Source organism: Heloderma suspectum, chromosome 4, assembly GCF_057233095.1.
Source record: "Heloderma suspectum isolate Gila_16-S chromosome 4, 16-S_ref, whole genome shotgun sequence".
In the NCBI taxonomy this organism is placed as follows: Eukaryota; Metazoa; Chordata; class Lepidosauria; order Squamata; family Helodermatidae; genus Heloderma; species Heloderma suspectum.
Genome location: NC_139461.1, coordinates 248,612,400 through 248,626,321, shown reverse-complemented (window position 1 = coordinate 248,626,321; position 13,922 = coordinate 248,612,400). Strand labels below are relative to the sequence as shown.

The window sequence follows — 13,922 nt, the reverse complement described above, 5'->3', positions numbered from 1 at the left end:
TGCAGGAGTGTCCCAGAGAAAAGTTGCTTGCCTTGATCTGGGACACTTGCCATGCTCCCATCTGTGGGCTGCAGCACAGAACCAGGAGTGGAGGATGGCACTGTCTAGGTGAGCACTTAAAACCAATTCAAGCACTGAGCTGAACACATGGCACAGTCTGCACCACCTCAAGGTATGCACAAAAGAAACTGCCTGTTTGAAAGTGCCCCCACACACACTCACATACACACACACACTACCACCAAATTGTCCTTCCACTTGCAAAGCTAGGATATCTGACAGATAGCTATGCTAGAAGTCTTCTCCCTAAATCACTAGCTTTGCATGGAGATTCCAACAGGGTTAGAACATAAGAAGAGGTATGCTGGATCAGATCAAAGGTTGTCGTGGCCATTTTTTTCTGGCACAGAACGCCAAAATCAGTGAGACTCTTTATTCTAGCAGATCTCACAGCAAAAGCTTAATGGTTACCACTTCTTATAAATCATATAGCTAAAGCAAAAGCTATAGGCACATTGCTTAGTTCAAGAAACAGTTCACGGCTAACAACTACAACTGTATCAGAGATCAGTCCAACAACAGTTTCCAACTTGGGACCTCTGTGGTTCAGAATTCAAGGCAAGGTCAAGGGTCATGATAAATCCAGGCAAGAAAACATTCTGGGCACTTCAAGACAGGGTTCAAGAACAAGTTGCAAAATTCAAATTTACATACACAGGCAGAAATCAGTCCAACAACAGATTCTGTGTTGGAACTCCACAGTACACGTGTCAAGGCAGACCAAAGACCAAGGGTCACGATACGTCTAGGCAAGGGAGCAAGCATCACAGGCTTTTAAGATGACATTCTCAACACAGTCTCATCAGCCCTTGCTCCAGTTCCCAGTAACAGTTCCAGGGCATACAAGTCTCAAGTCCACAGTCCATAACTCCAGGCAAGCCAGTATCTTGGCAATTAAAATGACAAGAAATCTAGGCAAGAGAGAGAGCACTGGGCAGTATTTTATTTATTTATTTATTACATTTCTATACCGTTTCATAGCCGAAGCTCTCTGGGTGGTTTACAAAAGTCAAAACATTAAAATACAATATGCAAAGTTTAAAGGCCATTTACATAAAAGCACACATAGACAATATACACAAACAACATATAACTAGAAACAACTTTGAACTAAAAACAGTTCAACAAAAAAATCCAACAATAAAAACAACACAGCTTAAAAACAGTATAGAAGAGTCAGTAAAAGGAACAAGAGTTCTAAAAAGGGAAGGCCTGCTGGAATAACAGAGTCTTTAATTCCTGTTTAAAGATCTTCAAAAAGGTCAGCAGGTGCATTTCAACCAGCAGCTCATTCCAAAACTGAGGGGCAGCAAAGGAAAAGGTTCTCTTGCATGTGGCTGCTAATCTCACATTAGGCAGCCACAGCAGATAGCCCTCAGAGGACCTTAAGTGGTAGACAGAAGTGGCAGTAGAGAGGTTCCCATACAGGGCCTCTACAATCCATGCTCCCAGGCAGACCAAGTCCAAGAATCAGGAGAGTTCCAGGCAAGTTCTCAATGATACAAGATTAAAACTAGTGTTGGGCTGAAAACTTCTCCCACATTTTTTTTTACCATTCTCATTCAATTTGATAGAAAAGAAATTACTTTTGAAAAGAAATTCAAAGGAGGAGAAATTTCAGAGAACTTCTCATGGTTGGTTTTGGGGTTCTTGTGCTTACCTTACTTATGGGGTGGCTGAGGAGTGTGCATGAGTGTCCTGTCTGTCACTGTACAGTAATCTCTGTGGCAGCCTGTAGCCTCCTCGGCTTCCCGTACTTCAGTTAAAGCCATCATGAGGAACACAGCATGAGGCAATTCTTCCCATGGGGCTTTTTCAGTTCAGAAAGTGCAGGGGGCCTGGGATGCTGCAGAGCAATAGAAAGATGTGTAATAGAGAGAGAAAACACACACAGCACCCTCGGCCACCTTGCAGTGATTAGGTAAGCTCAAAAATACCGCCAAAAGAAATTCAAAATTCTGCCTCAAAAACATGGAAGCCTCAACACAGTTGATGCTGTTGCCACCTACAGAAGCAGTGAATAAACCAAAATCCTTAGGAAAAAAGAAAGAACCTGTGCTACAACCCCTGCCAATGGTGAGCCCTGTCTGTGAGAAATCGCTGGAGAATTTCTCCTCCCCTAGGAGAAATTCGGTGAAACTGTCCCCTCAATTTCTCTGCCCATAAATTGGCTGGAGAATTTTGAGAGGCCATTTGCGCACAGCTCTAGTTAAAACAGACAAGAATCCAGATTTGATGGAGAGTCCAGGTGAGACATGTGTTGAACAACTCAGGTGATGGAAAGTCTAGGCAGACAGGGTTTCAGGCAATAAAGATGGATGTTCCCAGCAAAGGCTCCATAGCCTCTGCACTGGCTTAAATGCGGGGGGGGGGGGGGGCTATGAGAACTCTCCTCCTGATGATCTAACTGATTGGGGACTCTAGCCCATAAATCTTATGCTAGTCTTATGCCAAGCAGGGCACCTCTGTTCTACCCGCTTGAGTTGATGTTTCAACCTGGGTGGCAACCCGAAAACCCCTCTTCTTCCCACTTGGTTCCCGCAGAAGATTTCTCAGGTCATAAATCAGAGGTTTGACCCAAAGTCTTATCTTGCAGCTCTGGCCAAAAGGGAGTCTTGCTCTCCTTCAGCCTGTAATCAGATGGGAGGCCAGGCTTTCACTGTTCCAGTATTCCACAGCCTGAGCAGGCCCAAACCAACCCCTTTCCCTCAGCCTTCCATCATATGACTTAAAAATTATAGAGCCCACAGCAGTGCTTCAGCTAGGCCCGACAAGGGTCATCTGGTCCAGCATTCTGTTTACACATTAGCCAACCAATGATTTTTGTGAACCACCCAGAGAGCTTCGGCTATTGGGCAGTGTAGAAATGTAATTTAAAAAAGAAACATAAAACCAGCTCCTGTGGGAAGCCCACAAGTGGGACAAGAGCACAAGTGTTACCCAGCAATTGGTATTCAGAGACATACTGCCTCTGATACTGGAGGTAATATATAGCCATCAAGATTAGTAGCCACTGAGAGCCGTATCATCCATTTCAATCAAGCAACCACCACCCCTGAGCATATCTGAAATGGATCAGGCATGTAAGGACTGATCACTGTTTGAACTAGCTTATGGCCCAAGCTTAAGGATATTATATACTTTGAAGTAAAGTTTCCATTTATTTCAGTGAGACTCATTCTAAGAATGTTTGTGTTTGCAGCTTAGGACAAACTTGACAAGATAGTAGGAGATCTATGATTGGCTCTCCTGGGGATATTTTTTCTTATTTCTAATTTTGTTTTATTTTTAACTTATCCTGCTCCCCCCCACCACCAAAAAAAAAAGGGCCTAAAGCAAGTTATAACAGATAATTTAAAACAAATCACATTCAAACACTAAAGCACAATCGTAGCATGAAAGTACCAACCGCCACGTATGTTCTTCACTATCTAATAACGTGATCAGACATGGAACTTGGTTCAGTTCATTAGTGCCAGACTTCTATATCCCAAAATGTAACAGATCGCTCTTCACTGAGGAAGGTGGGAACAGAGAGAGAGAGAGAGAGAGAGAGAGAGAGAACTTGACTTAGAATGGGAGGTAGATTTCAAGAAAGTATGCTCTGCTTGCACTCTTCTTGCACCACTTTATCCGAAGTGCCATAAACATCCATTCCAGGATGTTTGAGTGGCTCTTTCAAATGGAGGGCAGGAGCCTTAGTAATTCCTGGTGGAACTAATTGATTGTAATAGAAGGAGCTGGCTATGTCCATGCTTTAGCTGCAAGGCTGATGTGTTCAGTCTATTCTCATGTTTTAAGTGACGATAAGACTGTCCTTGTATATACTCTTGTTCACTGAGTAATTACAATGATATTTAACTCCCATGGTAACTGTTTTACTTGGTTTGTCTGCACACACACATTTCCAATCTGATTCAGTTCATCATCTTGATTTGCCCTGGTGTCTCCAGGCCTGAACGGAACATATGAACAAAATGTTTATGGCTGAGAGTTTGAGGAGGAGGAGGACACCTCCCAGGTGTACTGAGACATAAACTTGAGTGAACAGAACAGCTACATCTGTTCTCATGAAAAGTGGAACACACACAAAAATTGCCTGTGTTACATCCCCTGTGTTATGGAAAATATATAGGGATGTTTATACTTCGTGCTAAAAAAAGTAGGGGGAATCCAATTGTGGTGCTTAAAATTAATCATGCAAATTAATAGCAATTTATGCAAGTATACATATTTTGCATAAATGTGCCATGTTGCATGCTTGACTCTAAGTGAGGTTTTTTTGGAATTTGTATTGGGGCAGAAATGGTGGTGTGCAGCAGGTATAGTTAGGTGAAAGTGTATGGGTAAAGAGATGTGACTGGAAATCATGATGGAGGTGTGAGGTAGCCTTGCAGGACATAAAAATGCTGCCCTCTTAATATTGATGCTGCATGTATACATACTGTCTGCTCGCAAGTTCAAGTCGTTTCCACATCCTGGCTAAAAACTAGGGATGGCAGATAAATTTATTTGGTTCACTTTTTAATGGAAACTTACCTAACTTGCACTTCCCAAACCAATACGTGAACTGAAATGCAGTTATGCTTTGATATTTGCATTCTTCTCTTTGTTGCAGTGCAATTAGGAGAAATATTATATGTTAGGAGAAATCGCTTGAGAAATGTATATTAGGAAAATGTGCATACAAAGATACATGTATTGGGAGAAATGCACATGGAAATGTGTACAAATTTTCATGAAGGCTTTTAAAAAGAGGTCACAAACAGATGCAGAAATGGGACAAAACAAACGTTGTTGTTGTTTATTCGGTCAGTCGCTTCTGACTCTTTGTGACTTCATGGACCAGCCCATGCCAGAGCTTCCTGTCGGCCGTCGCCACCCCCAGCTCCCCCAAGGTCGAGTCCGTCACCTCCAGAATATCCTCCATCCATCTTGCCCTTGATCGGCCCCTCTTCCTTTTGCCTTCCACTTTCCCTAGCATCAGCATCTTCTCCAGGGTATCCTGTCTTCTCATGATGTGGCCAAAGTACTTCAGTTTTGCCTTTAATATCATTCCCTCAAGTGAGCAGTCTGGCTTTATTCCTGGAGTATGGGCTGGTTTGATCTTCTTGCAGTCCAAGGCACTCTCAGAATTTTCCTCCAGCACCACAGTTCAAAAGCATCGATCTTCCTTCGCTCAGCCTTCCTTATGGTCCAGCTCTCACAGCCATAGGTTACTATGGGGAATACCATTGCTTTCACTGTGCGGACCTTGGTTGTCAGTGTGATGTCTCTGCTCTTCACTATTTTATCAAGATTTGTCATTGCTGTCTTCCCAAGAAGTAAACGTCTTCTGATTTCCTGGCTTAGAAACTGAGTGAAACCGAAACTGACAGATTTGTCTGTCCCTTCTAGAAACTTGTTATGCTTTTAAAAAGTAACAGAAAGCAGAGATGCCCAATAATCCACATTTGGGGCATTGTACCAGTCTTTGCACTCACGGACTCACAAAAATAATATAATTTCTATCTCTTGGATGCTAAGCAACAGCCTCACTTTAGGGGGGAAATAGGACTTCAGAGCCAATAGCATTGTTTAGATTGACCCAGCTTCTAATTTCTAAAGCTCTCTGAGCTGATCCATGCATGCTAGATGGCTGCTTTTTTTTCCTCTCCACCCCAGTTGTTCCTGGGCACAAGATCACTTGGAGAAATGAGCAGGCCAGTGAACCAGAGCTACATGGATACTTTACTGTGACTGCAGCTGATCCAGAGTGGTCGTGCAATTATAGAAAACACAGCAGTCTATGTATATGCCCTACTGCTGCTTCACACATACATTCCTTCATGCAATCCTGTACTGTAGGCCAGAAACAGTCAAGAGGCCAGCTCTTGGAGCACACCATAAACTTAGTTATAAGCATCATGTGCAATCCACAGACTGATTATATCAGTGTTCTAACAGCTTATTTCCTGAAAGGCTCTCACAACCACTGATTCCTGCATTAGCAATCTTGTGTGAAACTGTGCAAGCAGCGTCGTCAGGGAATTGTCCATCAGCTTTGCTGATAAGAGGAGTAATTGTCAGGAGTCGCCATAGCAAAGTGTCCTCTGGAGAACCCAGACTAAGGGCATCTCTACAGTAGCCTAAAATCCTGCATTTAAAACGGGGCTTTCTGCTTCTGTTTTAAATGCAGGATCACTACGACTCCCTTTTTCACCCGCTTCCTTTTCCCCCTCTCCTTTCCCTCTCCTTCTCTGTCTGAGTCTTCCATTACCTTTCATTGATCTCGCTCCTCTTCTTGCCTCTTTAATTCTTTCCACGGAGGAAACTGCAACGGAACACAATGGAGTAATGTGATAGCTCATTATCTGCGATCCATTTAAAAATGGAACAAAGCGCATTTTGTGCAGGACACTCCCTGGAGGGTCACGGCAGGGTCATTGTGTCATGTAAAGAGCCCGCAAACTTCTGCGAGGGAGCAATCTCAATTGCAGGATAAAAGCCTGGTGTGAAGGAGCCCAATGTCTGCAGTAAAGTTCACTTGAGGATTAGGGCAGGGATGTACAACCCAAATCACTCGGAGGGCCACTCTTGCATTTTTTTAAATTAATTCAGCAGACAATTAATGCATCACCACATTAAAAATACTATTCACAATTAATTATAATTTTAGTATTTTTATCTCTGTGAAAAGAAAAGAACCATTTTTTCTCTTTACTCATCTCTCTGCATGGTTCTTTCTCTGAACCTCTCTCTATTAACCCACCTCCCTCTTTTTCTCTCTCTGCTACATACTGCAATCTCTTCTCCCTCACTGCACACCTGCACCCCTATCTGTTAACCCATCTTTTTCAGTTTTTCCAACCCACAGCTCCCCCTGCAACCCCATCTCTTTCTTCAAGGCTCTCTTTTTGCTCTGTCGTCCGCAATCTCCTCCTCCCTCCTCTTCGCCCCGCCCCCAGAGGCAAATAACACACTGTATGCGCATTATTTAACAACCCCTCAATGAGAATCAATTTTACTTTATTTTAAAGCATTTTTACATGGAGAAATTGAGGGGGCGGGGGGAGAAGGTGCTTAACCCTTTTGCTGTCTGCCATTTTTCTGCTGCAATAACCCTCCCCCTGCCCTCTGGCGCTTTTTTTTTTTTTTACTGCAGAATGTGTAAATGAATTTTAGGGAAACAGAGGTTTTACTGAAGAGAAACACAAGCAAGGAAAGGGAACAGCTAGTTTATTTCAGTGTAGCATTACTATTCTTTCCAATGCCTTGGCCCTTCCAGAATGAAATGCTCAATCGGCAAATCCAGAAGGAGATCTGGCGGATCCAGGATGTGATGGAAGGGCTGAGAAAGAACAACCCCTCTCGGGGCACAGACACTGCGAAGCACAGAGGTAAGTGCCACTCCTTTTATTTCCAAGTTCAGGGTTGTTATTCATCTTATCTGTATGCTAGGATAATCATGCCTTCTGCCTGACTGTTATCTGAATATCTGCCACTCCTTCCACAACACACACACACCTATAATTTGTTATCTGTCATCTGAAAACATTTACTTGTTTCTGCTATTTTTCTGTTGCAACCAGTGTAGGAGGACCATTTATTGCAATTTGATGCCACAATTTCAGGGTTGTCCCACTGCCCAGAAATTACTCAGATTTGAGATATACCATGTGGCTTCTGAAATGTGTAAAAACAAAAACAAAAAAAACCTGGCCTGGATTTTGAAGGAGGGACAGCAAAGAGATCCTTACACACATAACAGCTTTGTGATGAATATAGTTGCATGATTCCTTTCAGTTTGCATATGTAATTTCAGAAAGCGCCCTTTCAAATACATTGCATTTATTTTATGCAAATGACTACTCTCCATATTGCACACCCCAGAATCCATGCAAATTAAGGAAAATGCCTCTTGTCCAATGGACGTGATGTTTCTTGTGACTTTTAACCATATATAGTAAGAAAATCTGCAGAAAGAATTTTATACCTCCATTTAGACGATCCCTTTGTATTAGCTATGTACATCCTCAAATCTTAGCAATATGATGGAATCTTGAGTTCAGTCATTGAAGTCAATGTGCATCTTGTTTGCCCTGCAACGACCTGTATTCAAGGGCCAGAAATACTGCTTATCTTTCCCAGGGCAGTCAAAATCTTTTTGTTTCTGGAGGCATTTGGTTTTTGACTGAATGCTCTGATGCTCTTTCTGGTGGTGCTATTGTTGTTTTTATTTTTGGGGTGCTATTCTTTTTCTTATGTCTGTTTTAAGGTGATTTTTAAAAAATTAAACATATATTTTATCTTGTTTCATTACACTTTATCATCTGCTTTGAATACTTTATCTAAAATAGTGGGGCAAAAATCTATCAAAATAACCAAAATAAATAAAGTTCCATTTATCTAGCACACATAAATCCCACTTTCACTCTTATTTATCCTCCTTGAATTTGTCAGACCTCCTTTTAGAGCTGTCTAACATCTGGTGGCCAACACCATATCTTGCAGCAATGGATCCCATAAATTAAATATGTGTTGTGTGAAGATATTCTGTTTTGGGGTTGTATCCTAAGATGTCATTCCCCTGATGGAAGCAGTTTTGTCAGAGGAACTGTGAGGGGGCCAATTTCCCCTTCCTTGCCTCACATGCGCACACACCACATGGGCCCTCAAATTCTGCTCTGGAGGGCTGGGAAACCATCCAGGGCAGGTTTGGGGGCAGCACAGAGAGCTGCAATGGGGAGGGGAAAGTCCCGTCACGCTAGCAGGCTTGTGCTAGCTTGATGTTGGTTTTAAACGCTTTTTCTGTCCTGAATCTTTTGCCAATCTGCAGTTGCGTTCTATCTTCTTTCTATCCACTTTATCCATGCAATGCATATTTTTTATCAATCTCTGTCATACCCCTGAGCACCCCCCTCCACCCTTCATTGTCTTTTTTCTGAAGTAAAAAGCCCCAAATGCTTTAGCTGTATCCTTGTAGGGAAAGTGCTCCAACTTTTTGGTAATTTTGGTTGCCCTTTTCTGCATCTTTTCAAGCCCTTCAGTATCTTCTTTGAGAAGCTGGAGCAGGTGGGGGAACACACCCAAATTGTGCACACTGTTCCAAATGCAGGTATCCATTTCCTGAATATGCGTGTTCCCCTCTGTCTCCTGCATCAAGTGTGCGAGGCTCTAACGCCCCCCAGTGACTTCTGCTGAATCTACACATAGCAGTTATACCGTTATCATACTGTTATCATAACTATTGGTACACATGACACCAGTGGGCAGCAATGGTTATGATAACGGTATGATAAAAGTATAACTGCTATGTGCAGATTCAGCCTTCCACCTCACCAAACTAATGGTGATCCATTAAATGGTGAAGCTCACGTGGTTTTTTCCCACATGATTGCGTATGTTGTTGTTGTTGTTGTTCAGTCGTTCAGTCGTGTCCGACTCTTCGTGACCCCATGGACCATAGCACGCCAGGCCTTCCTGTCCTGCGCTCTCTCCCGGAGCGTGCTCAAGTTCATATTCATTGCATCCGTGATGCTATCTAGCCATCTCATCCTCTGCCGTCCCCTTCTCCTTTTGCCTTCAGTCTTTCCCAGCATCAAGGTCTTTTCCAGGGAGTTTTCTCTTCGCATTAGGTGGCCAAAATATTGGAGCTTCAGCTTCATTATCTGTCCTTCCAATGAGCACTCAGGGTTGATTTCCTTTAGGATGGACTGATTTGACCTCCTTGCAGTCCAGGGCACTCGTAAGAGTCTTCTCCAGCACCACAGTTCGAAAGCATCAATTCTTCGGCGCTCAGCCTTCCTTATAGTCCAGCTCTCACAGCCATACATTACTACTGGGAAAACCATAGCTTTGATTAGACGGACCTTTGTCGGCAAGGTGATGTCTCTGCTTCTTACTACGCTGTCTAGGTTGGCCATAGCTTTCCTCCCAAGGAGCAAGCGTCTTTTAATTTCATGGCTACAGTCACCGTCTGCGGTGATCTTGGAGCCCAAGAAAGTAAAATCTGTCACTGCTTCCATTTCTTCCCCTTCTATATGCCAGGAGGTGATAGGGCCAGATGACATGATCTTCGTTTTTTTAATGTTGAGTTTCAAACCAGCTTTTGCACTCTCCTCTTTCACCCTCAACAAGAGGCTCTTGAGATCCTCTTCGCTTTCTGCCATTAGGGTGGTATCGTCTGCATATCGGAGGTTGTTGATAATTCTCCCGGCAATCTTAATTCCGACCTCTGATTCATCCAACCCGGCATTTCTCATGATGTACTCTGCATATAAGTTAAATAAGCAGGGTGACAATATGCAGCCTTGTCGTACTCCTTTCCCAATTTTGAACCAATCGGTTGTTCCATCTCTGGTTCTTACTGTTGCTTCTTGATCCTCGTACAGGTTTCTCAGGAGACAGGTAAGGTGGTCTGGTACTCCCATCTCTTTCAGAATTTGCCACAGTTTGTTGTGATCCACACAATCAAAGGCTTTAGCGTAGTCAATGAAGCAGAAATAGACGTTTTTCTGGAATTCTCTTGCTTTCTCCATGATGCAGCGAATGTTGGCGATTTGATCTCTAGTTCCTCTGCCTCTTCGAAACCCAGCTTGTACTTCTGGTAGTTCTCGGTTCGCATACTGCTGAAGCCTAGCTTGTAGGATTTTGAGCATCACCTTGCTGGCATGTGAAATGAGTGCAATTGTGCGGTAGTTTGAACACTCTTTGGCGTTGCCCTTCTTTGGAATTGGAATGTAAACTGACCTTTTCCAGTCTTGTGGCCACTGTTGAGTGTTCCAGATTTGTTGGCATATTGAATGCAGCACTTTAACAGCATCATCTTTTAGGATTTTAAATAGCTCAGCTGGAATACTGTCATCTCTGCTAGCTTTGTTGTTACTAATGCTTCCTAAGGCCCACTTGACTTCACTCTCGAGGATGTCCGGCTCAAGTTCAGTGACCGCACTATCATGGCTATCAGGGACATTCAGATCTTTCCTGTATAGTTCTTCTGTGTATTCTTGCCACCTCTTCTTAATCTCATCTGCTTCTGTTAGGTCCCTGCCTTCTTTGTCCTTTATCATGCCCATCTTTGCACAAAACGTTCCCTTGAGATCTCCAATTTTCTTGAAGAGATCTCTAGTCATGATTGCGTATACATGGGTATAAATATGCTTTTCCCCTTACATCCATATAAGAAAAATGTTGTGAGTTCAGAGGACCTCAATAAGAGTTTGAAGGTTCTAGTTTCCAGCCCTGATGCTGCATGAGGGTGCATGGTAGCAGCTCCCTATGAATCCATAGGTGGCTGATAGGGAGGAGGTGTAACATATTCCCTTGCTCAACCTATGATCATGAAAGCTTTACCAATCTATGACAGAAGCCAGGGCAGAAAATAAAAAGCTAAACTAAATGCTACATTAAATGCATAGCATATAGCTGATCATGACTTTCATTTAACTTTAGTGTAAGTCTGTGTGGGCCCAGTCTAGATTGGGACCACTGCATACGGGTAAGGATGTTAAACCTTCCAACCCAGCCACATACCTCCTTAAATTCCCCCTCATGCATGGCTAAAGGAAAAACAACCCCCAATTGGCACCAATTGAGGGAGGGCGGCTCCTGCATGGAGGGGGAATTTAGGGGACAAAGCAGATGGGTGGGAAGGTTTAACCCCCCTACCCATGAATGGGGGGTCCTGATCCAGATCGTGGCCCCATGCACTTAACCCTAAAGTATAAACAAAAACAAAAACTTTAGGATCATCTACATGCTACGCATTTAACACTACATGTAGTTTAGCCCTAAAATGCGAAAAGCTGTCATGGAAAGCTAGTTTTGTAATCCCTATGCATTTTGAGTTTCATAACTCTGTTTTAAAGGTCTTTTTCCAGCTTTTCAAGGAAGAGTCGGCCTCTCCCCACCCCCCACGCCGATGCACACACTGTCTATCCATCTCTAGCATACCATCAAGAAGCTCACCATTCCTGCTGACTCATCTTTCAGTGGAAATGCATGGATGGCTTACTCATCATTCTTTCCCTTTTCTGCTCTTTCTCTGCAGTGACCCTGGGCCCATCAGGAACCTACAGCTCCAACAGCCCAGCCAGCCCTTTGAGCTCAGCCAGCCTCACGAGTCCACTGAGCCCTTTCTCCCTTGTGTCTGGATCCCAGAGCTCCCCTACCAAGCAAGGCAGCAACGAGGTGGGCAAATTCAGCCTTGCCTAGGACCACTGAAGATGCAGCAAAATGGGGGTGGGAGGAGTGCTACTATCTGTGGGCAGGATGCTCTCTAATGCAGGGGAGGGGCAACTTGGTGCCCTCCAGATGTTTTGAATGGCAACTCCCATAATCCCTAACCATGAGCCAAGTTGACAAGGGCTTATGGGAGTTGTAGTTCAAAGCATCTGGAGCCCCCACCCCCCATGCTTCTGTTTTGAAGATTATCATTCCACCAGTAGGTGGCAACCCAGACCTTGTTCTGTACTGGTAGAGGCTGCTGAAGTAGATTTTTCAGATGAAAGTCAAAGGGCCCCTGGCTGGACCCAACTGTTAAAAGGTTATGAGGTTGGCTGAAAACTCATGGCACTTTGGGGGCTTCCAGACTGTTAATTCCCAGTGCTAATAGCAGTGCCAAAGCAAGGTGTGCAGCAGGAAGGATGTTGAAGGAGAGAGCCTCTGATGGAAGTGGGAGGGCGTATGGAGGAGGCTGGGGTAGAGCTGCCACTGCTATTTCATTGTAACAGTAGCTGTGATAGCCATGTTGATCCTACTAATGCAGTAAGACTCTCAGGAATAACAGGCACAAGGACTGGCAAGCTAAAGTATAGATTTCAAGTAACAGACACACTGATTCATAGTGCCAATCAACTGCAAAATGCGACACCTGGAAATGGCCATTAAAATATCTGAGTTTTTAAAATTTCCCTTAGAATAGACATTAAATAGACCAGATATTGATTGCGATACGATAAAATCCATTGCTTTCACTAGCCTGCTGACTTTTATTTGGTTAGCAGAAGCTGCTGAAGTTAGCAACTAGGACAATAATTACCAGGGGAGTCATCCTACAGCAAAGCACCCTTCCTCCGTTATGTTTGCTCGGTTATCAAATTACGAATGCTAGATCAGGACTAGTATCGCCATAGTGTTAAAGAGGAAATTGCTTCTGCTGTTTTTCAGAATGCTGTGGATGCAGCCTTAGTGAGCAGTTGATCTCTACAGCACATCAAATCCTAACATTTTAAAAAAAATGATGGTGACCCAGAGAAATGCTGCCAGGCAAAAAAAATCACCATATAGTGATAGTTGCTATATGGTGCAATGCCAAGTGGTTTCCATGGGTTGTATCCAATGTCAGTCCTACTTAGAGTAGCTCCACTGAAATGAATGGGGCTTATGTTAGACTAACATTGGATACAACCCTAAGTGATGGACATTTTAAAAAAACAACCAGGTGCACACATATATCACAGCAGTGAATGTCCAATAGGCAGGGATGCTTCAAGCACCCTACAGTTTCGGAATGATTCCGTTGTGGTTGTTATGTAGTGTGAGCTTTACAGCCTATTCAACTCCTTCTTACACCACATAGCAGCCATAAATGGAAGTCTACAGGGCAAAGATGGTTAGGTATGGTACTGATGGTGTTATGTCCTTGCCTATAAAAGGTACTGCAGAAACGGATATACATTATCTATTCTAGTAGGACAGGCCAAATGTTTTGAGTGAAATTTCTAGCCTAAGGGTGGGCAGCTTTTTTTTTAAACCACTCAGGTCACATTTGTCATCAAACCCAAACTCCTCCTGACTTGAAACTACCATCAACTCTAGTCCCACTCACCTTTCCATCCCTATGCATGTGTGGGGACTTCACTTCCTCTGTGGCTAGAACC

General features: G+C 43.4%; 1 protein-coding gene across 10 annotated transcripts in view; it reads left to right on the top strand.

Annotated features, from left to right (window-relative positions):
• The window catches only part of PLEKHA6 (pleckstrin homology domain containing A6), a 180,448-nt gene that overhangs the window by 139,949 nt on the left and 26,577 nt on the right, over positions 1–13,922 (top strand). For all 10 annotated transcript variants that reach the window (XM_084853213.1, XM_084853212.1, XM_084853218.1 and 7 more), the window contains 2 exons: positions 7,328–7,439; positions 12,092–12,231. In XM_084853213.1, the coding sequence (XP_084709339.1) occupies positions 7,328–7,439; positions 12,092–12,231 (252 nt within the window). The remainder of the gene's footprint in view (positions 1–7,327; positions 7,440–12,091; positions 12,232–13,922) is intronic.